This window comes from Macrotis lagotis, chromosome 1 (assembly GCF_037893015.1).
Source record: "Macrotis lagotis isolate mMagLag1 chromosome 1, bilby.v1.9.chrom.fasta, whole genome shotgun sequence".
Classification (NCBI taxonomy): domain Eukaryota; kingdom Metazoa; phylum Chordata; class Mammalia; order Peramelemorphia; family Peramelidae; genus Macrotis; species Macrotis lagotis.
In genome coordinates this window covers 59173157-59199392 of record NC_133658.1, presented here as the reverse complement: position 1 = coordinate 59199392, position 26236 = coordinate 59173157, and the positions used below count along the sequence as shown (strand labels likewise).

Genomic DNA, 26236 nt, shown 5'->3' with positions numbered 1-26236 from the left:
TTCCTGTAGATTGTTTTCTCAAGTAGAGGAAGACCAAACTGATGTTCAGCAGCATGATTTCCATTCACTTTTGCAAACTGGATCATTTTGAATTGAATTCAGTACATTACAAAACTCTTTTCTGAGCCATTTCTGGGCAGGATGTGGCAAAATATAACCTAATATACAAATGTGAAGCAATGAGTGCAAAGACAAGTGCGAAAAAGTGGGAAATGTAAGTCAAAAAATCTCCCAGTTTTTAGACCCCCAAATTTTTTGGAAAAGGGTGCGTCTTATGCTTGGAGAAATATGGTAGTTATTTTCTTGAAACCAATTGGTTGAACCTAAAGAATGGAGAATGTCTATAATTGCCACCTCCTCCAAAGACCTGTTAACATGCCTGTCACCAATGTGCAGATGTTTTTCTGAGTATTTGCTAGAATCTACTCCTCCCCTTTGTTTTAAACTCTTAATATTTCTTTAGTCTCCTAATACATGCACAGTGTGGATAAAGCAGAGGAATATCTGATAGCAAGTCAGAGGAAGTCAGATTTATACCACTTGACCTAAAGCAAAATGCTTTCCAGATGGTAGTTATTTCAGTTGTGTGAAAGCATAGAATGAGTTTTTTCTTAATCAAGGTAAGCAAAACAAGCCCTGTTCTTGTTCTCCTGATGTAAGTCTAGAAGAAGAATGAACTCTTAACAACACAACATTCTTTTCTGAGGAGCAAAGGACCATAGGATTTAGAGCTAATTGCCCAATTTTCTCCTTTTGCAGAGAAGGAAACTGAGGCCCGGGGAGGAGAAATTGATCTGAGAAATCTGAGAAATTTCTGATCTATGACAGAGCATGTGGATCTGGTTGCTCTTGACCTTATCTATTTACTAAGTTGATTTTTCTTTTACAATCATAGGAACAAGGAGTGATTTTTTTTGTGCTGTTTTGTTATAGAAATGGAAGAGGTAGTTTATTCTCACAGAATGATTTGAACAGTATCCAGCAAAATTACTACCCTATAGTCAGTTGGGAGGCTAACACTTAAGGCTCTCTAGAACACTGTCTGGATTTTTACATTGCACCTTTGTACTGGCATTGTTCAGTCCAGGAGACAAATGAGATTTTCTTTTCTCTGGGGCCTTCCTCCTCAATACCATCATTTTCTTTGTTCAAAGCTCTCCCATGCTACTACTTTTGCTTTTTTCAATAAAACCCTCCCTAGATTTTTTTGATATTTATAAGATTTATATTTTAGGCAAGGAAAAATAAAAGGAGAGAAAAGACAGTGAGGGACATACAACCTAACTGGTTTTGGATCCATGATCCATATAGGAAGTAGGGCATCTAACAGGCCCCACCCTGCTATCATACCCAGGTAAGGAAGGAAATGTCTTTTCTTTTCTCCTCCCTACTAGAAGAATCATATCTTCTTTTGTAAAAAGTCACCTCCAAGAACAATGCAAGGTAAAGTCAGTACAATGTCAGTACAACAACCCACTTAGCCAAGAGTTTTACACATCATTCCCTGCCTGTATGGTCAGCAAAGATGCTGCCTTTCCTATGGGCTTGGAGGTTGGGTTCCACTATTTCCTCAGCCCCAGGAACCTGCTGAGCAGGAAGAGTGCAGAACATGAATTATTATTCTAAGGGACTGGAAGTGCAGGAAAATCTACTGAGAAGAGAGCTTAAGCAGGTCTTCAAGTCTGAACCAAATTGACTACTGAGGATCATAGAATCAAGGGCTTTTGGGACCTTCCTAAAGTTTGCTAAGGGACTGATAATCCTGTAAAATGCATATTTGGAAGCATTCAACAAGTCCATATAAATCTTAATTCTTATTCAAGCAGAATTGAGGAATTTTAAGTATTATTATGGTCCTTTTATAGTTGAAATGAAGCCACAAGTTAAGGGTGGATATACAGGTGGTTGTTGAAACTGGTTCTCTAATCCAGATCTCTTCTTCCCATCATACTAAGCTGTCAGGATGGGGAAGGTCTTGACTGGTTGAGGGACTTGGCTTTAAATCTGTAGATGGTGAAGAGCTAGCAGGGAAATCAAATGCTTTCTATCTTTTAGGTGAAACCTTTGATTTAGAAAGAAAGGTGAAAGGAAATTAAATGTCTACTATGTACCAGGTTAAGTACCTTTACAAATATCTTCTATAATCTTCACAACAACCCTGGGAGGAAGGTGCTGTTATTATTCTCATTTTACAGGTGGGGAAACTGAGGCAAACAAAGGTTAAATGACTTACCCAGTATCATACAACTTGTAGGTATCTGAGATCAGATTTGAACTCGGGTCTTCCCAACTCAGAGTCCACAGTACCACCTACCTATCTCTAGATATCTATCATGGTGCACTTAAATTAAGATTCAAAGTCTCCTAAATGACCTTGGGCAAACTATTTAACTTCTCTGTGAGCCAGTATCCTTATCTGTGAAATGAGAAATATGGATTAGATGGTCTGATTCTGGGATTCCATGACTTTTTAGAGATGCAGACACCCTTTGATCACAGGTTTTCAAACTAGCCCTTTGTGGAGCCCTCAGATCTACCCAAATCAGAGATTGAATGAAATTTCACCAAAATCTCCATCACCTTGCCTTGCTCCCATAGCTCTGACCGTTCCTGGAAAGTATGTGGACGAGTCCCTCATACTCACTTCAGGCTGACTTGGGTTTTCGGAGGCTAAGGTTGGCTCCTGGAGCAAGCCAGTCCTAATTAATTCATTATCAATCAAGAGCCCCCTTCTTTAACAAAAACATTATCTTAATAATGAACTTAAATTCCAAATAAAGTGAATATTTCCTTGAACATAGTAGAGCAGAAAAATAGGATTGTGGGGTAGAATATGGTTCTCTTCTTATTAAGGCTATGCTGGGAGGATAAAAGTAAACCACACTCCTCTGAGCTCCCTAGAGGGGAACGGAAGGGCAAATCACTTGAGACTCCAGTTAAATCCAGCTGCTCCTCACCTGTTAGTCATGTCCTTATTTAAGAAACCGTGTGATGTTGTGCAAAGACATCAGATTCAAAGTCAAAGGATCTGAGTTTAGACCTGTTATACATACTTAATGTGACTTTGGACAATACACTTGACCACTGTGGCTTTCACTTTCCTCATCCAAAAAATGATAAGAGTTAGACAGGATCAGATGTTTTTCACCTGGGACTTATGAACTTTTTTGGAAGGGTGGAGAAAAATCATGTTTAGGTGACTTGCCCAGAGTCACACAGCTAGTTGTCTGAGGTCACATTTGAACTCAGATCCTTCTGACTCCAGGGTTGGTGCTCTGTTCACATTATGAATTTATTTCCTAAAAAAATCTTAATTCTTTCAACCTATTTCTTTTTTTGTAATTTTATATATTGATTCTAAGAAGGGGTCTGTAGGTTTCACTAGATTGTCAAAGGGGTATAGGACACACCAAAAAATTAATCCCTCATCCAGATGTTGGCTGCTGTACCTCCTAGTTCTAAGTCTATGATTTTGTGATTATAAGCACTGCTACCTCCTGCCACCCCCAAGGGAGTTTTGTACTTTGGAGCAAACCCTTACACTTGGTAATTTTTCCAGCTTCTCTTTATGAATGATAATAACAGCAGCCCCTGTTCTTCAACAGGGTCGGGGAAGTTAATGAAAACCAGCAGTCTCCAGATTCCACCTCATTGCTATTAAACCAAAGGGGCATGATGGTTTTCTCAGGAGTGCCCCATGATAAATAGAACAGCTGTGGGATGGGAAATGAATAACCAGATGCTTAGGATTATGTGTGAAGTGACTTTTGAGTAGTTCAATACTATGTTGGGGCAACTTCTGAGAAATCGGTGGATTTCAAAGAATTAGACCCCAACCATTTGGGAGCAGAGCAGAGATTGTTTTTTGGGGGTTTTTTTGTCTACAATTCATTTTTCTATATAAACTCAATTTCCTCATCTCTACAAAATGAGGAGAATGGGCTGATTAATTTCTAAGATCCCATTCAGCTCTGGAATTGTATATTCTGGAGGCCCTTCTGTGTCTGCCATAGCATAAAAATAATCTTTGCACAAAAGCAAAATGAGGAGAATTGTAATTTAGGGAAGTCAACAGTGATTAGGTAAAAAGGCAATTTTTGGATAGTTTATGGCAGTTGAATTTAAGGGCAAGTGAGCCAGGGAGCCCAGAATCATTCATTGAGGATTGAAAAAGACCTTGGAGCCTTCTAATAAAAAAAAAAAGCCTCTCATTTTTGTTGTTTGATCACTTCAATCATGTCTGATTCTTTGTTATCCCTAAAGAGGGGTCTTCTTGGAGTGGTTTGTCATTTTCTTCTTCCTCATTTTACAGAATCCTGAGGCAGACATGGTTAAATGACTTGCCCTGAGTCACCCAACTAGTAAGTGTCTAATCCAGATTTGAACTCAGGTCTTCCTGATTCTAGGCCCAATGCTTTAATCACTGCATCACCTACCCACTCTATTCTCATTTTATAGAGGGGGCAAAAAAGGTATAGGATTTTGAATGACTTGTCCAATGCCAGTATTGTCTAGATCTTTTTTTTTTCTATGATAGGATTCTGTGTAATGGTCCTGGATTTGTCCATGAGTTAGAGGAGAAAGTACCAAGATGTTTATTAGATTTGTCCACAGACTTGCAAATATTATTATTCCCATTTTAGAGATGAGGAAACTGAGGTCCAGAAGTTGTCTTGCCCAAAGACATATGGTTAATAAGTATAGCCTGGACTTGTTTCTCTGAAGGACCTAGACTCAAACCCACATTACCCAACTGCCAAGTCAGGACTCCTTTCACTATTCTAAAAGGATCTTTTATTAATCGCTCCAACCCTGGTTGATTTTACCCTTCACTGAACCACCCTTCATACACAATTGAATCCTTAATTATATCTTAGCTTGAATTGTTTAGATACTTCACCTCTATATACTCTCTCTAGCCAGACTTTAAATTCCCATGACGGCAAGGACCACATCTTACTAATGTAACTTCAAACTAGGATGAACACTTAATGGATGTTACTAAGTTTTTGTTGATTAATTGAAAGGCAAAAGATAATACAGTATTGTTCTAGCTCTTTTTGCTCACAATCTTATTTCTCTCTGGGACTAAGACAAGTGAGGGATAGGATCTGATTGTCTTTGTTAAGTCATTCATCTCTCTGTGCATCCTTTGATGTTTGTACTTCATTCTCGAAGAAAACCATGATATCAGGGAGGTGATGCCATGACAAGCATGTGAGTTGGTTTTGAGTGAGGGGTTGCTGTGCTAAATCACCAGCCTTGCTTTCTCCTCAGGAGCCACCTTTTTCTTTTCTTTTTTTTTTGAAGGATTGTCATTTAAAAATTTTTTTTTAATTTTTGTATAAGTGAAATTATTTTCATACATTACTAAAATATTATTGTTTAAGAGTAAACATAATACCACCTCCCCCCCCAAAAATATAGACCCTCATGAGAAATAAAGTAAAAGAAAGAGGAAAAAAATGTGCTTCAGTCTGTGTTCTGACACCACCACCAGGTAGTCTCTGGTGGATCATATTCTTTATGATAAGTTCATCACAAAAGCTACTTCCATATTTTTCCACTGTTGCCATTGCTGATCGCAACTCCCTCTATTCATAACTCAACACTAGCATATACTATATTTTCTCTCTCCTTTCACTCTGTTCCTCTTCTAAAATGTGCTGTAGGGTAGCTGAGTGGCTCAGTGGACTGCCTGGGTGACCTTGTGCAAGTCACTTAATCTTGATAGCTTTTCATTCAGGGTCATCACCAGACTTCCTGATTCATATCTGGCCACTGGACCCAGATGACTCCTTAGGAGAAAGTGAGACTGGTGACTTAGCACCCCCTTCACTCAAATCCAATTCACTTGCTTATAATGGCATCACCTCCCTGCTGCCATAGTGTTCTTTGAGAATGAAGGACAGAATGAAGACAGACAGCAGCAGCATTTGATCCCATTCCTGATCTCTTGGAGCACTTTAGTTGGGGGGTAGGGTCCTTGGCAGTCAGAGATCATGGAACCTTTATACATTATCTCCCACACGTGCTGCCTTTGCAGATGCAGCTCAGTTCAATGTGTCGCTTTCCAAACACTATCCAACTAAACCTTCTCTGATTTGCTTTGAATTCCTTTCAATTTATTGGATTTCAAATTTAACAGGGACTTCGTTTAATCTGGCCATTTGGATGGCAATCATTTCACAGCTCCAAGCCAGAATTGCCACATAGCACCCCAGTTCTGAAGCAAAGGCAATTATCACCCAGGCAGAAAGCAATAAGCAGGTTTCTTTTGTTAGGGACTACTGAGCTGAGCTAGTCATCGTCTGATAGAAACTGAAATGAAAGCTCTTGTGGTTGCAAAACAAAAGAGCCGGGAAACAACATGGGGTGTATTTTTAATTACAGCTTTTAATGGCCTCTTAACTGAAAGGTTGCTGCAGTGTCCCGGTTAGGACAAGGATCTGGCAGCATCATTATGTAAATGTTCAGCCCAACCTGGACCCCACAGGCAGGGTTACTAATGTTGTGGTTTCACTTGTGACCGGAAAGGGGAAGTAGGAGGGGGAGATGTTTGGAAGGGTACTGAGAGGAATTACGAGGGGGGGGGGGCATCAGTAGGTTAACAGATGCCTATGGGCACTGCAGGAGCAACAAGATTCACAGCTGATGCTAATTATTTGTGGCATGCTGGAGGAGAGATGTGGAAGTAATTTTTCCTCATGATTGGGAGGCGCTGCTGGAACTAGAACCATTTGGTGGGTGTGGGGGAGATTGGGCATGGGGAGGCTGCTATAACCTATGTTTTTCTATAACCTATGTTAATTTACATATTAACCTTCCTGGCTCTAGTACCTGATGGTATAATTCCCTACAGGATGAACTGTGCTTCCTAGCTCCCAGATTCCCCCTCCTTTCAGGAAGCACCACTGCTCAGGGTCAAAGGACTTAAGACCAGGAAAGGACCTTAGAGAAGACCTAAAAATTCACTTTTTTTTTTTAACTCTGGTGGTTTCACTCCAGTTCTCCTGTCTAAGCAGGGTCACTGTTGAACTGCATTGATTGATGGCCGAAGCATCCTTCTCAACTTTGTGTCCTCAGCAAATATGCAAGAGGAATAACCTTAGAGTCCACAGATTTAGAATCTTAACCCTGTCCTTAGATAAATCATACCCTCTCTCCCTGGGGTGAGAAAATTATTGAGGACCCTAAAGAGCTTTATCTGAGTTAGCTCTATACATATTAGAAATGAAAATATCTGTATTATTATGAATAGGTTTTTCTTCCCAGATCTCCTGAATCCCAGGCACCTTGAGGTTCCCAATGCTCCAGTCCAACCTCCCCATTATTATGGAAGAAGAAACTTGGGTCCAAGGAGAAAAAGGAAAATGACTTAGCTGATATCACAAAGCCAGAATTAGAACTACACTAGATTCCAACTCTAAATCCAACATCCTTTCCTTTTATCTCCTTGCTTCATGCTTATTATGAGATCTGTTCTTGGGGGGGGGGGTAATAATTAAAGAACTAAAAATAAACTTCATCTACATGTGAGAAGACATGTGAAAGAAAGCAAGGACATGGGTGATCAGAAGAAATGAGATAGTTCTTAATGAGAATGATAAATAAATGATGGGTGCCCCAGTACTGCAAAATAAAACAAAATATATAAAAATGCAATAGAATGTAGATAATGCTAATATGTAGTTTTCTAAATCAATATGCAACTGATAGGAATCCATATATATATATATATATATATATATATATATATATATATATATATATATACATATATATAGTTTAGGACCACTGTTTCTAATGAAGAATGACACCACTGGTCTAAAACACTGAGTCAGTGTCATTTTGTTGTTAAGATGTTAAAAGACAGGGCAACTAGGTGGCGCAGTGGATAGAGTGCTGGCCCTGAAGTCAGGAAGACCTGAGTTCAAATCCAACCTCAGATACTTAATAATTTTCTAGCTGTGTGATCTTGGACCATTGCCTTGCAAAAAAAATAATAGATAACTGATAGGATAGTGATAGTGTCTTGTCAGGAAGACCTAAGTTCAAAAATGCCTCTGGACATTAGCTGCATGCTTTTGGGAAAGTCACTTAAATTTTTTTTGTCTACTTTTCTTCAACTAGGGGATAATAGCATCTACCTTCTAGAGTTGTTAGGAAAATCAATAAATAGCTTAAAACTGTACTAGGATGTATGAGACACCCTTTTGGAACAAGAGAATGCAAGAGCATTCTATACAAAAACCCAAAGTTTATTTCGTATTTTCTTTTTAAAAGTATATAATAAATTCAGTTCACATGTATGTCATGGTATCACTTCCCTGAGGGCAAGATCTTTGCGATTGAAGGGCAAACAACAATAAAACTCATACAAATTAGTCTTGAAAATCATCCTGTGTGGTTGTGCTTCCTTTGCAATGTTCTGCTCGTGTTTAGACTTCTAAACTGTTTAGATTTCTAAATGTGTGGAGTCCTCTTTAGTTGCAGCATAAGATTATGTTTGCTATATTAGTTAACCGTTCTTGGCTTAACTGAGTTTGTGGCCACCTAAAACCATAAGATCTGCCTCCTCCTCCCAACCCTCCATATGAGATCCAGCCCTATCCTCATCCTCAATTACCTTTTCCCAATTGAAAAAATCAAGAGGCAGCTATGTGGAACAGTATGCAGAGCACTGTGCCAGGGGTCAGGAAAAGCAGTGCTTTATACCATCTTCACAACTCATTAGATTTATGATCTTGGGCTCTATTTTATTTTTTAAGTTGATATAGGTTGTTGTTTTTTTTTAATCGTTCCAGTTGTTGTCAACTCTCCCTGATCCTATATGGGGTTTTTGTAGCAAAGATACCGGACTGGTTTGCCATTTTTTTTCTCCAACCCATTTTACAGATGAAGAAGTGAGGTCAACAAGGTTAAGTGACTTTCTCAAGACCACATGACTAATAGTGTCTGGGACCAGATTTGAAGTCAAGTCTTCCTTACTTGAGGGTAGCACTCTATATCAATATGCTTTTCCACCCAGCTGCCCATTTAATCTCTCTTTGCTTCAGTTTCCTCTTCTGTAAAATGGGGCTAGTAATTATACCTACCTCTTGGGATTGTTGTGAGGCTAAACTTAGGTAATATTTGCAAAGTCCTTTGTAACCTTAAAGCAGTATATGGAAACTATTTATATTAATCATAGCAAATAAGGATTGTCAGAAAAAAAATCCACAAGGTTGGCTATGCCCCAAAATGTCTCTTTCTGCACTTTGAATCCATGACTACTCCATTAGGAGGTGGGAAGTATGTTTCTTCATTAATGCTCTGAGAGCATCCAAGAACACTTGGTAACAATACAGTAAAAATGAGTTATGTATGGGTACAACTTAGCATAACCAAATCCTTTTTTTTCCTTTGGGAGACAGACTCTTTTGTCCTTGGGAACACAGAAGAACAGAGTGCAGCCATCCCTCAGCAATGCGGCTTGTGGCTGGAAGCTGTGGCCAATGAATGTGGAGAAGTACTGGTCATCCTTCTCTTGGTGATCAGCTAAACCCTAGTCTGATTCTCTAGGTTAAGCCAGCCATGACAGGGGGAGGTGGGACTCTGTAGTGGTATGAAAATCAGAGTTACAGCAGATTGGTTTCTGATGAACAAACCTCCTTGGGGAAGTGGCTGAGCAAATGCATATCAAGTAATCTGGCATGCAATATTTCTCACCCCGGATGCCACAATTTAGAGAGCCCTACAATAGTTTGTAGGTGAGGAAAGCGAAGAGAGAAGAATACAAGGAAATGAGACTGGGAGGACATTGCTACAGGAGGGCTATAGCAATAGAATTATTACATAGAAATATGATCCAATCTCTCCTGTCCATTGGGAAGGGATGGGGCAAGAGGAGAATGTGTAGATTCAAACTATCTGGCAAAATAACAGCATGCAATCTAGAGAGGCAAGGCTAGAAGGGACCTTTGAGATTACAGAGTTTTCTTAGGGGGCATAATTGAAGCTCAGAATGTGATGTCCCCTTGCTCACATTCACAATTACCTGAGCCTAAGAAGGGAACTTGATAAATGCAACCAAGAAAAGTTTGTTTGACTCTGGATTTTTGTGTCCTTACAAGAGGAAAATAAATTATGGTATAAAAATGGAATCTGGGACCTGCTATAGAAGGGGGAGATAGATATAGAGATAAATAGGAACTGATGTTTCCTAATTCTTACTCCACAAAAGGACATGGGTATCTTATTCTTTGGCAGAGATGTTAAGGTTGTAACTCTTTATCTTTATTCAGTAAGCCTTTATTAATCATCTACCATGTGCAAGGTAAGGGCAAGTTGGATAGAGCTCCAGGCCTGGAATCAGGAAGATTCATTCATATTCTGAGTTCAGATTTGCCCTCAGCCACTAACTGTGTGACCCTGAGCAATTCACTTAACTCTGTTTGCCTTCATTTCCTCACCTGTAAAAACGAAAGGAAATGACAAATCAATCTAGTATCCTTGTCAAGAAAATCCCAAGTGGAATTGCAAAGAGTCACACGTGACCAAAAACTAGCATTTCTAGCTGATGAGTTTACAAAGATAACTCAGTTATCAAGGAGGGAAGACAATATGGACAGATAATTCAGTATAAAATATAGACCAAATAAATACAAGCAGTTTGATGGAGAAGGGTCCTTAAAACTAAGCTTTAGAATGGGTTTCATATTGGGTGGCTTGACTTAAGAAGGCCATTTACTCTCTGACATGCTTGCTCTGGGAAAGGCTGCATATAACAGCTTAGATATTGCTTGCATCTAAATTACCATAAATGAGGGTAACAAAGGTTTCCTGCTTCAATATAAGCATTCGAGGTACCAGATACTTATCAGGTAGAGGACAACCTTTATTTCAGCCTACATAAATTGCAGAAAGGACAAGGAATTCTCAGAAGCCCATAAATTGATATTTTTAAAAATGTTATTATTACTAGCCATAAACTTTTCTTAGAAGGGATGTGACCATGTTTGCTATTTGGGCAACAGGCTGATATTCCACGAATCACTAGTTTTCCTGCAAGGTCTTCCATAGTCCTCTGAAAGATTGATAGTATCATATTGTTGATTAGACTTTCCTTATGAGACAAATGTCCTTTAGTGCTATTAAATAAGTAATGCCTTTCCTATTAGATATATGTTACCCAAATAACTCACTATCCTATTAAGGGGTGGGGTAGGAAGGGAGAAGAAGAGCAAGGTCTCAGTCTCTGCAGTCCGTGTCCTCTCGTCTGCTCTGTTTCATGACTTTAGCTCTTAACTGTTTTTAGCTTCAGAGACCTTATGAGAAATCACCTTCTGTTTCCAAGAACCCAGGTAAGGACATTTTTTTCCTTTCTCCTAGAAGCTCTAATCTCCAAACTTGAGTTTGGGGTTATTTTCAGGGTCATCCTTAAGGCTGAAATTGCACAAGAAATCCCCTTTTAGCTAGATGACTGGGTTCTGGGATCATCCTTCATGACCCCATTTGAGGTATATTTCAGAGATTGGATTTCTCTTTTTTTTTTTTTTTTTTTTTTTTTAGATTTTTCAAGGCAATGGGGTTAAGTGGCTTGCCCAAGGCCACACGGCTAGGTAATTATTAAGTGTCTGAGGTCGGATTTGAACCCAGGTACTCCTGACTCAAAGGCTGGTGCTCTATTCACTGCGCCACCTAGCCGCCCCCAGAGATTGGATTTGAATCCAGGTTTTCCTGGCTTCAAAGCTGATTTCCTATTCACTATGCTCTTGCACATAAAGGAGTTGGAAAAAAAATGCTAGGCAGAATGAAGAGTCAGACAAGATTGAAAACAACTGAACAACAAAAATGAGGGAGGAAAAATGTAAAATATAGAAATATAGATTGGAGACACAGTGGCATAGAAAGCTTCACAAACAAAGATGTTTATATCTTCTCTTACCAGTAATAGGGAATTAATAGAGCATCATAAGCAAGGAGGTGACATGGCAATCTCTGTCCTTTGGGAGTGTCAGTTTGTCAGCTAGAAGTAGGATGGACTGGAGAAGAAAAAGCCATGAGGCAAGAAGACCAGTTAGGAGCCTTGACCTAGCGGCCTGGTAGCCATGTGAGTGGAGGGAGGGTGATGGAGAGAGATATTGCAGAGAGAGAGAATGGACAAAGCCTGGCAGCAGATTGAATGTGGGTAGTGAAGGAGGGGGAAAGGTCAAATGATCACTCTGAGGTTGCAAACAGGAAGGGTGGTGCCTTTAATTGAAATAGGGGAAATTAGGAAAGGGGGTGAGTTGGGGACTAATGAATTCTGTTTTGAATGTCTTGAGTTTGAGATGCCTAGTTGCCTAATCCAGTTGGACATGTCCAATGGATAGTTGGTATCTTTTTTGTGTCTCTAGGACTTAATATGGTACCTGGAGCATAATATGCTAGAATAAATGTTTGTTAATGCTTTCATTGCTGGAGATGATGTGGAAAGAGAATTCAGAAGAGAGATTAGGGCTTGATATGTCAATTTGGTCACTATCTGCATAGAGTTGATGGAAACAATGGAAATTGTTTCTTTGAGAAAATAGAGAAAGGAAGACCTTTAAAAGCCATGGTGGAGCGGTCACCTAAATTTAATAATAAGAGCAATAAGAAAAACTATCATTTCTACAGAACTCACTATCAGCTCTGTGCTAAGTACTTCATCAATATTATCTCATTTGATCCTCACAACATCCCTTCCAGGCAGGTGCTTGTACAAGTCCCATTTAACAACTGAGAAAACTGAGCCAAATAGAGACTTGCCCAAGATCATACAATGAATTAGTGTTTGAACTCAGGGCTTCCTGCTTCCATGCCAGTATTCTACCCACTGAGTTACTTAGCTGCTACCAATGGGTAACTTAGTGGATGAGACATTGATTCTCATCCAGCAAAGGAGTTAAGGAGATATTAGATAGGAAAACAAAGAGAGAGCAGAGTTATGAAAATCCAGGGAAGAGAAGCAGGACTGGTCAATAGTGTTACAGGCTATGGAGGGGTAATGGCAGAATAACACTGAGAAAAGGTACTGGGAGTTGCATATAAGTACCCAATGCTACCTTGGGGAGAACTATCTCAGCAGAGTGGTGAGAGGGAGGAAATAGAAGCAACAAATGTAGATGGATTTTTTTAAATAAAGAAGTTTGGCTGTATTAACTATGATGAACGAAGTTCCTCTCAGCAGTTCAGTGGTCAAGGACAATCTTAAAAGACTTGTGATGGAAAATGATATCTACATCCAGAGGAAAAATTATGGAAGCTGAATGGTTTTTCTTTAGTTCTAACTTTCATTTCACAATATGACTAATATGGAAATATGATAAACATGATTGGACATGATAAGCATGATTGTACATGTACAAATATATTATTTGCTGCTGTGGGGGGGGTGTAGAAAAATGTGAAACTCAAAAGCTTGCAAAAAGATAATTTTTTTTTTTTAGATTTTTCAAGGCAATGGGGTTAAGTGGCTTGCCCAAGGCCACATGGCTAGGTAATTAATTATTAAGTGTCTGACGTCAGATTTGAACCCAGGTACTATTGACTCCAAGGCCGGTGCTCTATCCACTGTGCCACCTAGCCGCCCCCTGCACCACCTAGCCGCCCCCCAAAAAGATAAATATTAAAGGTCAAGAATAGCAAGGGAACTGATGGGGAAAAAAAAGTAAAGGAAGGTGGCCTAGCTCTACCAGGTCTCAAACTATACTATAAAGCAGCAGTCATAAAACTGTCTGGAACTGATCAAGAAATAAAGTAATGGCTCAGTGGATTAGTATAGAGAAATTTCAGTAAATGACTATAGCAATTTACTGTTTGACATACCCAAAGACATCAGCCTCTGGGATAAGAACTCATTATTTGACAAAAATTGTTGGGAAAACTGGAAAATAGTATGGCAAAAAACTAGGCATAGATCCACATCTCACACCCTATACCAAAATAAGGTCAAAATGGGTACAGGACTTAGACATAAAGAGCGTTACCATAGATAAATTAATAGACCAAAAAATACTCTTATCTGATCTATGGAAAAGGGATAAATTTGTGAACAAACAAGAATTAGAGCACACTATAAACTGCAAAATGAATGACTTTGACTATATTATGTGATTTGATTTGTATGTTTATGTGTTCTTCTTGCAGATGCCTTAGAACAACACAAAGATGTCTTGTGGGTTCTGTGCTTTGTAGCCAGCATATTGAATCCCAGGAGATTCTGTTATCCTTGATTGCCTCATTGATGGCCATTGTCCCATCCCCCTGACAAAGCCAACTTCTCATTTGTCATCTCTACATCCTTCCTTGAGTCATGGAAGCCCCCGATGCTGCTGTGGGATCTCTGATTGACTTTGACAGTGAGCCATCCACCCTGGCCCATTCTGAGTCACCCCCTTCAAAACCCCAAGATGGAAGCAGCTCCCTTGGTGATGGGGCATCAGAAAGTGATACCACAGAGTCAGCGGATAGTGAGAATGATATGGGGGAATCCCCAACTCACCCGACCTGGGACCATTATCACCGCTCCTCATCCAATGAGTCCTTCTCCTCTAACCAGAGTACAGAGTCAGCCAAGGATGAGGACAGTCTGGGGCTCCGGGAATTTATGCGGAACTATGTGGAAAAGATCTTCTCTGGAGGGTAAGAACATATATATCTTATAGGGCAGTGCAGAATTCTAGATGAAATTCTGGGGTGGTGTCCTGGTGTTGCTACTAACTCACTGTGTGATCTTGGATAAGTTACTTCATTTCTCTAACCCTTTATTTTTTCCACATTTTGCTTTGTTTTATTATTCTTTTTTCTTCAATTGATATTTTCTTTTATTTTTCTAGTTACATATGAAAATTTTTCAGCATTCAGCCATGTGCATATGCATATTTTTAAGCTACATAATTTCCTTCCACTCTCCCTTCCCATCCCCTTTCCCTAAACATGAATAGTCTGATGAATGTTGTTCATACACATTTGTGTTTAATATGTTTACAGATTAGTCATTTTCTGTATGAGGAATTAGGATTAAGGGAAAAGAAAGAAAACCAAGAGATAGGAAGGAAAAACATAAGAGAAATTTAAAAAAAAGAATGTATTGTTCATTCATATTCTGTAGGGTTTTTGTTGGTTTGGTTTTGTTTGTCTTCCTCTGAATGTAGATAGCATTATCCGTAGCAGTTCTCCTAAAGTCTAACCCTTTGTATATAAACTGAAGAAGAATAATTTTGTTCTTTTGCACAATGAAATTTTGAGGAAGCACAGGGTTTATAGGGAGGATTAGAGGGCCGATTTTGACTTATCTGCCTTTTCTTCTTTCAGAGAAGACTTGGACCAGGAAGAGAAAGCCAAGTTTGGAGAGTTCTGCAGTAGCGAAAATGGGAAAGGTCGAGAGTGGTTTGCTAGATATGTGAGTGCTCAGGTAAGGATCAGAGATAGAACAGATACAAGAGAATAGGCCACCAGGATCCTTGGGCTTAGCATGACCTCCCCATGCCAATAAGAGGGAGTCTGGGGGTTGGTGTTGCTGGAGAGGGTATCCTGGCCCTCTGGTTAGCAGGAGAAGACTGACCTCTCTGCCTCATTTTGGCCTTTTTCCCCGGACAGCGTTGCAATTCCAAGTGCGTCTCAGAAGCGACATTCTACCGTCTGGTGCAGTCCTTCGCAGTGGTGCTGTTTGAGTAAGTTGGGCAGCTAGTCTAAGATTTTAGCCTATGATCTCATCCGAGTCTCCTTTCCTCTGTGTGCTCTCTGGTCTGTGTTACAATGTTTGTGTTTCATTTTTGAAGAAGACCGTGACGTCAGGGAGATGATGGTTTGACAAGCACATGAAGTGAATTTGAGTGGGGGGGGGGGGCCTGTGCTAAGTCACTAGCCTCGCTTTCTCCTCTAGAGCTGAGTCATGAATCAGGATGCCTGGAGATGGCCCTTGATGCCAAGCAATCACAGTTAAGTGACTTGGCCAAGGTCACACAGATAGTAAGATTCAAGTATCTGAGGCCAGATTCAACTCCTGTCCTGACTCCAAGGTCATTATTCTATTTACTGTACCAATATGAAAACTCAGGAAGGGCAGATTTCAGGATGCTGTTAGTCCTTATTAGCACACAGCTAGAAGGTGAGGGGAGAGAACCCTCCAAAGGGCATCCAGAGAAACAGATTTAATCCCGAGTCTTTCACTTAAAGAGGCAGGTCATTAGGTAGGTTATTCTGGAAAGAGGTAGTGTGGTAGTAGCATATACTAGATGAGAAAAGGATAATTTTCTGTTAATGTACAGTGTGGCCTCAAAATCTTAGTGACTTTTTTTCCAAATGCTCTTAAGGCTTAAAACTGCATTAAGACTTTTGGAACACTGGGACCCATTTGGTCCTGAAAATACTTTTATTCTCTATTGATGAGTCAAAATAAATCTCTGGGAAAAATGTAAAGTCAAAATCAGGAACCCTGGTGGGGTATTCCTCTTTCTCACTATTTCACAAATTTTCCTCTATTTGAAGTCCTGGCCTACAGGAAGCTTTCACAATGTGTGTGTGTGTGTGTGTGTGTGTGTGTGTGTGTGTGTGTGTGTGTGTGTGTGTGTGTCTTATGTATTTTTACTTTTTGCAAGCCACACACTACCTTAATTCTCCTAATAGCTCCACTTTAGTTCCCTTTTTGTAAATAGGTGGGATAGCCCATGAAACAGCCCATCATAAACTCCTCATTGCCCCATGAACCATTCAGTTGTTCTGAAGACTTGGAGTCAGGAAGACTCATCTTCCTGAGTTCAAAAATGGCCCTGGGGAAGGCAATCAACCCTTTTTGCCCCAGTTTACTCATTTGTAAAATAAGCTGGAGAAGGAAATGGCAAATCACTCTAATATCTCTATCAAGAAAACCCAAATGGGGTTATCAAGAATCAGACCAAACTGAAAAACCTCTGTTCTGATCAGTTTAAAATCATCTGCAGAATGGCCAAGAAAAGCATTTCTCTGTAGCAGAATGACAGATCTTTACCTGACAGTGAAAATCAGGGGGAAGAAACAGCTGGGGTGTGAGTAAAGTCTTCTATGAGAAGCACTCAGGCTAAGTAGTGATTACATGCAGTTGTGCCACATTCTTTCTGAGCAAAAGACCTAGAATTTGTCTGAATTTCCTGTTGTGAAGAGCTTTATATTAGGAACCCGCCCAACCTTGAAGCAAATGGATGCTTTAGAACTGTTATTTGGTGACCTCAGACAGCCATAAATCTTTCTTCACCAGTATCAATTAGTCTCTGCAGGTTTTCACCACAACAAGCTTTTGTCGAATGACTTTGGAGTTGTGGAAAGGGGATCCTGGAAATGAGGATATTTGGATTCTAGTCCCATTTCAGCTGTGTGACCTTTGGTCAAGCACTCACCCTTTCTGCAAATGAGGTTTCTAGTCAAATGAGGTTTTTGGATTGAGCATCCTTTCCAGCCCTATTTAACTTAATCTATGAGAATATAGATTTAGACTTGTAAGGGACTTTACAAGGCATCCAGTTCAACTTCTCTATTTCATATGTGGGGAACCTGAAGCAAAGAGAAGTTAAGTAACTTGTCTAAGTTCTTGTGGCTAGCAAGGTCATCCTAAGTCTTCCTGATTCCAAGTTTTGTGTCCTTTTCACTATAGCTGCTGGCTGTTTTGGGTTCAGAGTCTGCTTCTGTTGCTTACCGGCCACATGACCTTGGCCACTACTTCCATCCCTCCAATTACAAAAAAGTCTTCTGGGGATGATCCTTTGTCCTGGCAAGGATGGAGCCCTGAATCTTATATATGAATAACCTTGAACTATACATCTAACTGTGGCAAAGACTTTTTCTGAGCCTGCTTTCTAAGAGAATCTCTTTGGGGATTAAGAAAAAAATTTTAGAGAGCTGTGGCTTCCCTGATCAAGTCTAGGAATTCACTGACCAATCTCCTTTTTTCTTCTATTAGATGTCATCAGATGGATGACTTTGGACCAGCGAAGAATCTAATGACCATGTGTTTCACATACTATCACATTGGTAAATCATTGGACTTTATTTCCTCTGGGATTAGAACAATTATTGAGAGTACTTCTAAGCCTTGTAAATTTGAAGGTTGATGATGATTTCCCTGCACATGATTTCTTCTCTCCAATTCAGACAATATGTAGTGTATGGAATAAAAAGCTCCACAGGGAGCTTTAACATTCCATTCTACTGGAATGTTAAATGATTTTCCCAAGGTCACATCTAAAATAAGATTGGGACCTTGACCTCCATTCTTTCCACTGTACACACTGCCACCTGAGAGACCTGTTTTTATAACTGTAGAATATTTAACAGAGATCTGGGTTCTAATTCTGGGTATCTAATTAATTCACATAGTGTGATGTGAACAAGTTATTTCCAGTCTCTAGGCCTTATGGACTCTCATCCATCAACTCGAAATTTGGATTAGAGAATTTTTAAGGTTCCTTCAGGCTTGATAATTCTAATCAAGTGATGAATTCTTTCATTATACACTTATTGAATACCCACCAATTAAGTATACCTTTGAGGTGAATGCAAAAATAAATAAAATGTGATCCTTGCCTTCAAGTAGTTACAATTTATTATAAAGATATGATAGAGATAGCTCTGGGTCATTCCCTAGTATGGAGATGTGGTTAACTTTGAATTTTTGTTGCCAGATGTCATAATTCTTGAGTTCTAATTTCAGTTCTACCATTTGTCTTCACTTGAGTTGTTGGCTGCAGATGAAGTAGGGTGGGTGTTTATTCAGTCAGGCTTCATTGCCCATCACCTAAAATAACACATTTTTCCTAGATACCCACTAAGGCAGGAACTTAGATAAATTCCCAGACTCCAGAAACTTATAGTCTAACAGGGAAAAAAGACAGTCAATCACCATACTAAATACTGAAAATATAAATACAAGCACAAAGAAGACAATTCTAACCCTTAAGAAGCTTAGATTGTAATGAGGGGAAGAAAAAACATGGGTGAGGGGGATGTAAGGAGAAGATGAAAGTTTGGCAAGGACTGAGAAAATTGGGAGTGGGAGACATCTTGGAGAATATTGAAGACATAGGTGACTTGGGTAGTTTTCTTAAATGAGCATTCTGGGAGAAGCAATCAATTCAGTGACTGGAGCATGGTAAATTGTAAGACTAGAGTGAGGCTTCAGGATGAAAAACTGGGGCATGGTAGAGGAAGTCAGGAATATAGCCTAGAGAGAAATGAGCAATCCACTGAATCTTCCCTAATTAAAAAAAAAAAAGATTTAATTTTAGCAAAACCTAACCACCAGTGTAATCACATCTGACAGCATATGCGTCACTCTTAGTCCTCTACCTCTCTCCTGAAATTAAGACTGGCAGTTGCAATTACTCTGAATCATCAGCATTTTACCGTTTTTTTCCCCCTTTACAGTATTATAGTCATTTTGAACATTGGTCCTTTGGTTCTACTTTCTTTACTCTGAACTATTATAAATAGCTTTTCTTACACTTATCTGGACATTTCATACTCCTTTTAATGGCACAAAAATATTTCATTATATTTATAAACTATGATTTGTTCATCCATTTCCTCAACTGAGATAGGCACCTGCTTTCCCCCCTAGTTTTTGCTACCATAAAGAAGGTTACTATGAATATTGCATAATATATATATTATCTTATTGATTTTCCTGGGGGCAGTGGGGGATGGGAAGGGGGGAAGGAAGGCTGGGCTAGAAAAGTTGATTGTCCAGAAATGGTAAACACATCTCTTTTTTTAGAACTATTTTTTTTTTAGGTTTTTGCAAGGCAAATGGGGTTAAGTGGTTTGCCCAAGGCTACACAGCTAGGTAATTATTAAGTGTCTGAGACTGGATTTGAACCCAGGTACTCCTGACTCCAGAGCCAGTGCTTTCTCCACTATGCCACCTAGCCACCCCCACATCTCTTTTTAAAATAATAATAATAATAATGATTTTTAAAATATTGTTTTATTTTATATTTTCCAATTACATACAAGGATAGTTTTTCAATATTCACATTTTTGTAAGTTTTTGAGTTTCACATTTTTCTACTTCCTTCCCTTCCCTCTTCCCTCCCCATGACTGTGAGTAATGATATAGGTTATACATGTACAACCATGTTTAACCTATTTCCATATTAGTCATGTTGTGAAAGAAGAATCAGAACTAAAGGGAAAAAATGAGAAAGAAAAGAAAAAAAAATCCAAGTTTTAAAAAGTGGAAATAGTCACTTTGGTCTACATTCAGACTCAAAGATTTTTCTCTGGATGTGACAGGCATTTTCCATCACAAGTCTTAGAACTCTTCTTGATCACTGAACTGCTAAGTTCATTATGGAGCCAAGTCCATTATAGTTGACCGTCACACAATATTGCTGTTAATGTGTACAATGTTTTCCTGGTTCTGTTCACTTTACCCAGTATCAGTTCATGTAACTTCCAGGCTTTTCTGAAGTCTGCCCTACTTTGAGCTTTTTTAAAAGAGAAATTAAAGACTACACAGGTGAGATATTTCAGGGTTGAGAAAGGTTATCAATGGGCAAAATATATCCTCTCTCTTCTGTGAAATGGGTCACAAGATTATTCACTGGGAGGGGAGGCAAAGGAGGTAGTGAGATCCATTCACTATAGAATATGGAAATACAAGACCTCTTTTGCTAGGCAGTGAAAAAAATGTCCTCTTTGCCATAAATGTGCTACCTTCCCTAAGTCTATTTCTTCCTGGAATATTCTAATAAGTGGAATCTAAGGCCAATCCTAGTTAGTCCTGGTCTGTCTATGGAATGAGAAGTCCCTGTTCTGTGATCATAGAGTAGTAAAATGATGGGGCTTGATCTCTATATGATTTCTTTAGTCTCCCCCCCCCCATCTTAATGATTCTGTAGGGCCTAGCTTTCCAATTCTATTCCTGTGTTTTACATGGTGCAAAGGTCTCTTTAGAGTCAGTTGTAGACTAGATCCACACCCCATCTCTGTGGGTTACTAAATTGGACAATTCTGAGCAAATCATTCCCTTTTTCTGGGTCTTAGAGACTGCTCCATAACATGAAGAGATTGAACAAGAGTATTTCCTAGTCCTAATTCTTTTTGTTTTCTCTTTCCTTGCTTCTCTAGTCAGTGAGAATTGAGAAGAAATCTTCTGCCAACCAGTTATAATTTTATGAAACATTTTTAAAATAAAAGAAAGTTGGATTGTATTTCAATTCTTCCTCTCTCCTCTTTCATTTGAGGATCTTATTAAATGAGGATCTGAGAGGATTTGAATTTTTTCTTAAGATTTCATTTTTTGGGGGGGGTGTTTTGTTTTTTATTTTTGTTTCTTTTGTAGGTAAACCTCACATGCTGCCCCTGGAGTCTAAGGAGAAACCTGCAGGTAGCATCGACTCCTACCTGAAGTCCGCCAACAGTTGGCTGGCAGAAAAGAAGGACATCGCAGAGCGTCTCCTGAAGAATACATCTGCAAAAACAGAAAACATGAAAGGATTCTTTGGAGGCTTGGAAACCAAATTGAAGGGACCATTGACCAAGAAAAATGAGTAAGTATTGTCCTAGTTTTCTGTTTGTGGGCTTTATTTAAAGCATTTATTCACGTGGGTTTGTCAAACCTCAGGGAAGATGCTGCTTTTTCCTTGAATGCTATGTGCTGGAGACAGTGGGATGCTTTGTTCTTGATTTGAAGCTTGATGGAATGAATCTTCATTAGATCTTGATGGTCTCCATTAGCAGCTCATGACAAATCTTGTTTTTAGAAATGTGCTGTCCCTTCAACTCAGGGATTTTAACTTTGGTGTGGGTCATAGTTCTTTTGATCATCTGGATCCCTTCTCAGGAGAATATTTTTAGTAGGACAAGGGAAATCAAACATGCTGAAATACGATTTTCAAAAATTTTTTAGAAACACAGGCTCCAAGGTCCCCAAGGTTAAGAATCCCTGCTCTGTAGGGCTACTACATGGTACAGTGGATAGAGCATAAGCCCGGGAACCAGAAGGACCTGAGTTCAAATTCTGCCTCAGATGCTTACTAATTATGTGACTCTGGGCAAGTATTTAATTGCTTTGAGCCTCAGTTTCCTCATCTGTAAAATGAAGGGGTCAGACTGTATGACCAACAATGTCTCTTCCAGCTCTAAATCTGTGATCTATGATGATTTGAATTGTATGGTCATTCAAGTTGTGTCTCTCAAATTCGGTGATTCAGTGATGCATGATCCACTCAGAAATCTTTAGGGGATGTTCTTGTGGACTCTCCCAGGGAGTACATTAGAAGCTGGAGGATATAACTAATTTAAGTCCTTCCTCACAGGGCTGCCAGTACATTAGTAGGAAAGATAATTGATGCCAAAAACATCTTAGCCCTTGGCTTCATTCTCACAACTGATGGTTCAAACCCTTGGGGATCCAGTGACTTAGATGGATCAGTTGATATTTTCAAGAATTGGAAAATGGAACCACCAGGAAGTTTCATCTTTTGGAGCAGGCTGACTTTTTTTTTTTTTTGAGTTAATGGTCACTTTGGCTTCTTTTTTCCTTAGGGAAGATGAAGATAAACCAAAGGAAAAGCAGCAGAAGACTGGTGAGAAATTCCCTGTTTTTTTTTAATTCTTTTTCCCAGTATTCGAAGGACCAGGGCAGAGGCAAGCAAATAGTTCCTTGTAGTTTATATTTGATGTCATGCTATATTAAACAATATAATACGTGAAAAATATTTTGCATACCTTAAATTAACTCTATGTATGTTTGATATATATATTATTATATGATGGGCACTTTGATAAAAGGACTCATTTTGGCTCTTTACTGGAAGGGAAGTTAAAGACCAGGAAGAGAGTCTTGGAGGGCTATTTTTTTTTGCCATAATACTCTTCTACTACTTGGTGGTCATAGTTTGGAGATAGGACATATATACATACATACATATATATATATATATATATATATATATATATATATATATATATATATATAAATATATGAGAAAATATGTTTAGATCAGCCAATCCATCACTTTCTTGGAAAAACTCTTCATGGATACTTTACTGACACTGGCAGTGGATTAATAGTATCACTATCATCTGTGCCAGAAGACAATTTATGAGATAGACAACTTAAGTCATAGGTGGATGATCCTGGTATAATAAAAGTTTTCCTCCTTCTAGTGGTGATGGGGAAGGTGTCATGGCAAGCCTCCATTGCCAAGATGGATAAAACAAAAAGAGACCACATTTAGGGCTGTTTATCTGTTCCTACAGTGACAACATACAGTCCAGATGAAGACAAGAAAGGGGAAAAGATCTATCTCTACACTCACTTGAAGCAGCAGCCTATCTGGTAAGTATTGGCAAGCTACTTTTCCATACAATGTGCTCACTGTTGAAAGGAGTTGGCCCCGGGATCTCTTTTAGGCTTAATCTCTGCTGTCTCTGGGCTACTTGCTGCCCCCTGATATCAGCATTCTTTCTCCTACCAGCATGCTTATCCAAGATCTATTGCTCATGCCTGGAGCATACTTCCAACCTTTAAGAATTCTTATATTCCTTGGGGTACTTCCTATGGGAAGCCTTCTGTTCATACATACCCCAACTCCTCTCATTCCTTCATGTTCTCTCCTTTCTCAAATTATATTTGTAATCTGCTTTGTATGTTGTATTCCCTGCTAAGCTTCTAGAAAGAAGTTGCTTTTTATTTATAATTTATATTTATAATCTGCTTTATGTGTTGTAATCTCTGGTAAGCTTCTGGGGAGTAGTTAATTTTTATTTATAATTCATATTTATAATATTTATATTTACAACTTGGTTCATATATTATATTCCCTGATAAATTTTTGGAGAGAAGTTATATTTTATTTATAATTTATATTTATAATTTGCCTTATATGTTGTATTCTCTGGTAAGCTGCTGGGGAGAAGTTAAATTTTATTTATAATTTATATTTATAATATTTATATTTACAATCTGCTATATATGTTGTATTCCTTGGTAAATTTCTGGAGAGAAGTTACTTTTTATTTATAATTTATATTTATAAATATTTATATTTGCAATCTGCTTTATATGTTATATTCTTTGGTAAGTTTTTGGAGAGAAGTTAATTTTTATTTTTGTTAGCATCTTGAACAGTGCCTTCCATATAGAAAATGCTGCAAAAATAGTTGTCGAGTTAAAGATGAACAGCTTAGAGGTAGTATAGTGCAATGGAAAAATCAGGGAATATGGAGTGAAATGACTTGGGTTGGAATCCTGATCTTGATAGATGTATGGCCATGTGTAAATCTCTAGATTTCTCTGGATCTCATTCTCATCATCAGTAAACTAAGGGAGTTGGAACAGATGACTTCCCTTCTAGTTCTAAAACCTATGTTTCTATGAGGGAAATGAATCATTGGAGAAACGCTGTTGAGTTACCTTTTGGGGGTAGTAAACTTGCCTTATTTGAACTTACTAGTTCAATACATCAGTATTTCTAGGATCCATGACTTCATCCTAGAAGTGTTCCATTATAACAGATTGCAAGTGGGTTTAGATTCAATGGGCCTGGGTTCATATTCCAGCACTATCACTTTTGACCTATTCAATCTTGAACTTTCCCCTTCTAGGTCTTAGTTTCCTCCTATGTAAAAAAAAAGATGGGATTGGACTAGGTGATCTTTAAACTCCTTTCTAGCTTTAAATTCTGATATTCCTCACTGTTAGTAATGAACAACAGAATGTCACCTAATGACCAAGCCTCTGGTGACCAACCTCTTCTTAAACTAAATTTTTTCATCTTTGCTGAGATGTACTATTGACTCCAAAGAATGCATTTGTCTAAGAATACAAAGAAATATTAAATGTGACCCTTCAAATAACTTAGCATCTAATTGGGTAGATGGCATGGATGTACATGATAAAGATTGGGAGTTTAGAACGGGGAGAGATCCTTTGGGCTTGACTAGTTAGCAAAGGCCTCACAGAAGTGTTATTGGGGGCTTGAGCCATGCTTTGATGATTGAGTAGATCTTGAATAAATAGAGAGAAAAAAGGGTATGGGGGGGAGGTTTAGGTATCTCAAGATCTTTTCTTTCTTTCTTTTTAATCCAAGACTTTTTCTTTTTTTTTTCAATTACAAGATAGTTTTCAAGATAGTTTTCAATTACAAGATAGTTTTTTTTTTGTTAGATTAAGTTTCAAATGTCTCTCTCTCTCTCTCTTCCTTCCCTCTCCTATCCCCTTGACAGTGAATAATATGATATAGGTTATAAATGTACAAGTATTTTAAATATATTTTTATATTAGTTCTCATGAGAGAAAAATCAGAACAAAAGGGGGGAAACCCCATGAAAGGGGGGAAAAAACCTAAAACATAAAACTCATTTTAAAAATTGAAAAAATATGCTCTGGTCCACATTCAGAGTCCATAGTTGTTTTTTTTCTGAAGGTGGATGATATTTTCTATCACAAGTCTTTTAGAATAATCTTTGATCATTGTACTGCTGAGAAGAGCTAAGGCTATCATAGTTGATCACACAATTTTGCTGTTCATGTGTAGAATGTTCTCCTGGATCTGCTCACTTTACTCACCATCTGTTTATACAAGTCTTTCCAGGCTTTTCTAATGTCTGCCCACTCAATGATTTCTTACAGAACAATAATATTCCATCCCTTGTATTCGTATACCACAATTTGTTCAGCCATTCCCCAAATGATGGACATCCCCTCAATATTTCAAATCATTCAAGATGCCTTGTTTCTTGTTCTGTTTTCTTCCAGAATAAACCCTCCCCCCATATTGAATCTTCCAACTGCCCCCATCATATGTCCTTCCCAGGACCCCATTTCTAGTGTTTCCAAGGAGAAACTTGTTTTTAGGAATCAGAGCTCTTGATCTGCCACTTAGAACCTGTATGACCTCAGATTAGTTACTTAACCCTTCAGGCTATTAGTATCCTCACTGGTAAAATGAGGGTAATTGGATTGATGGATGACTTTAAATCAAATGTAAGCCTCTGCATCCAGCTTAGGGAAATTGATTGTCTCAGGATCTGACCTGTGTCCCCACCTTGGGGAATGAACTTAACTTTTCACCAAGGTTGTTCCTCACTACCATCAAGCTGCCCTGCACTGGGGGAGAATGATAACAATTCATAGTTTAGTTTCCCTTTCTTTCAAGCTCACAAAGCATTTGTACCTTGATACTGTGACATCAATGAGGCAAATAGTATCTCTCTTTTACATAGAAGGAAACTGAACCTCAAAAGAATT

General features: G+C 38.7%; 1 protein-coding gene across 6 annotated transcripts in view; it reads left to right on the top strand.

Moving 5' to 3' along the window:
* Positions 1-26236, top strand: part of KIAA0513 (KIAA0513 ortholog) — a 66618-nt gene that overhangs the window by 21065 nt on the left and 19317 nt on the right. For 3 of the 6 annotated variants that reach the window (XM_074201896.1, XM_074201886.1, XM_074201887.1), the window contains 7 exons: positions 14155-14649; positions 15322-15421; positions 15607-15680; positions 17942-18012; positions 21323-21530; positions 22528-22568; positions 23245-23323. In XM_074201896.1, coding sequence (XP_074057997.1) covers positions 14321-14649; positions 15322-15421; positions 15607-15680; positions 17942-18012; positions 21323-21530; positions 22528-22568; positions 23245-23323 — 902 coding nt within the window. In that variant the 5' untranslated portion in view covers positions 14155-14320. Of the gene's footprint in view, positions 1-4312; positions 4362-9416; positions 9533-14154; positions 14650-15321; positions 15422-15606; positions 15681-17941; positions 18013-21322; positions 21531-22527; positions 22569-23244; positions 23324-26236 lie in introns of all 6 variants that reach the window. The other 3 variants (XM_074201890.1, XM_074201888.1, XM_074201892.1) reach the window with 3 other exon arrangements.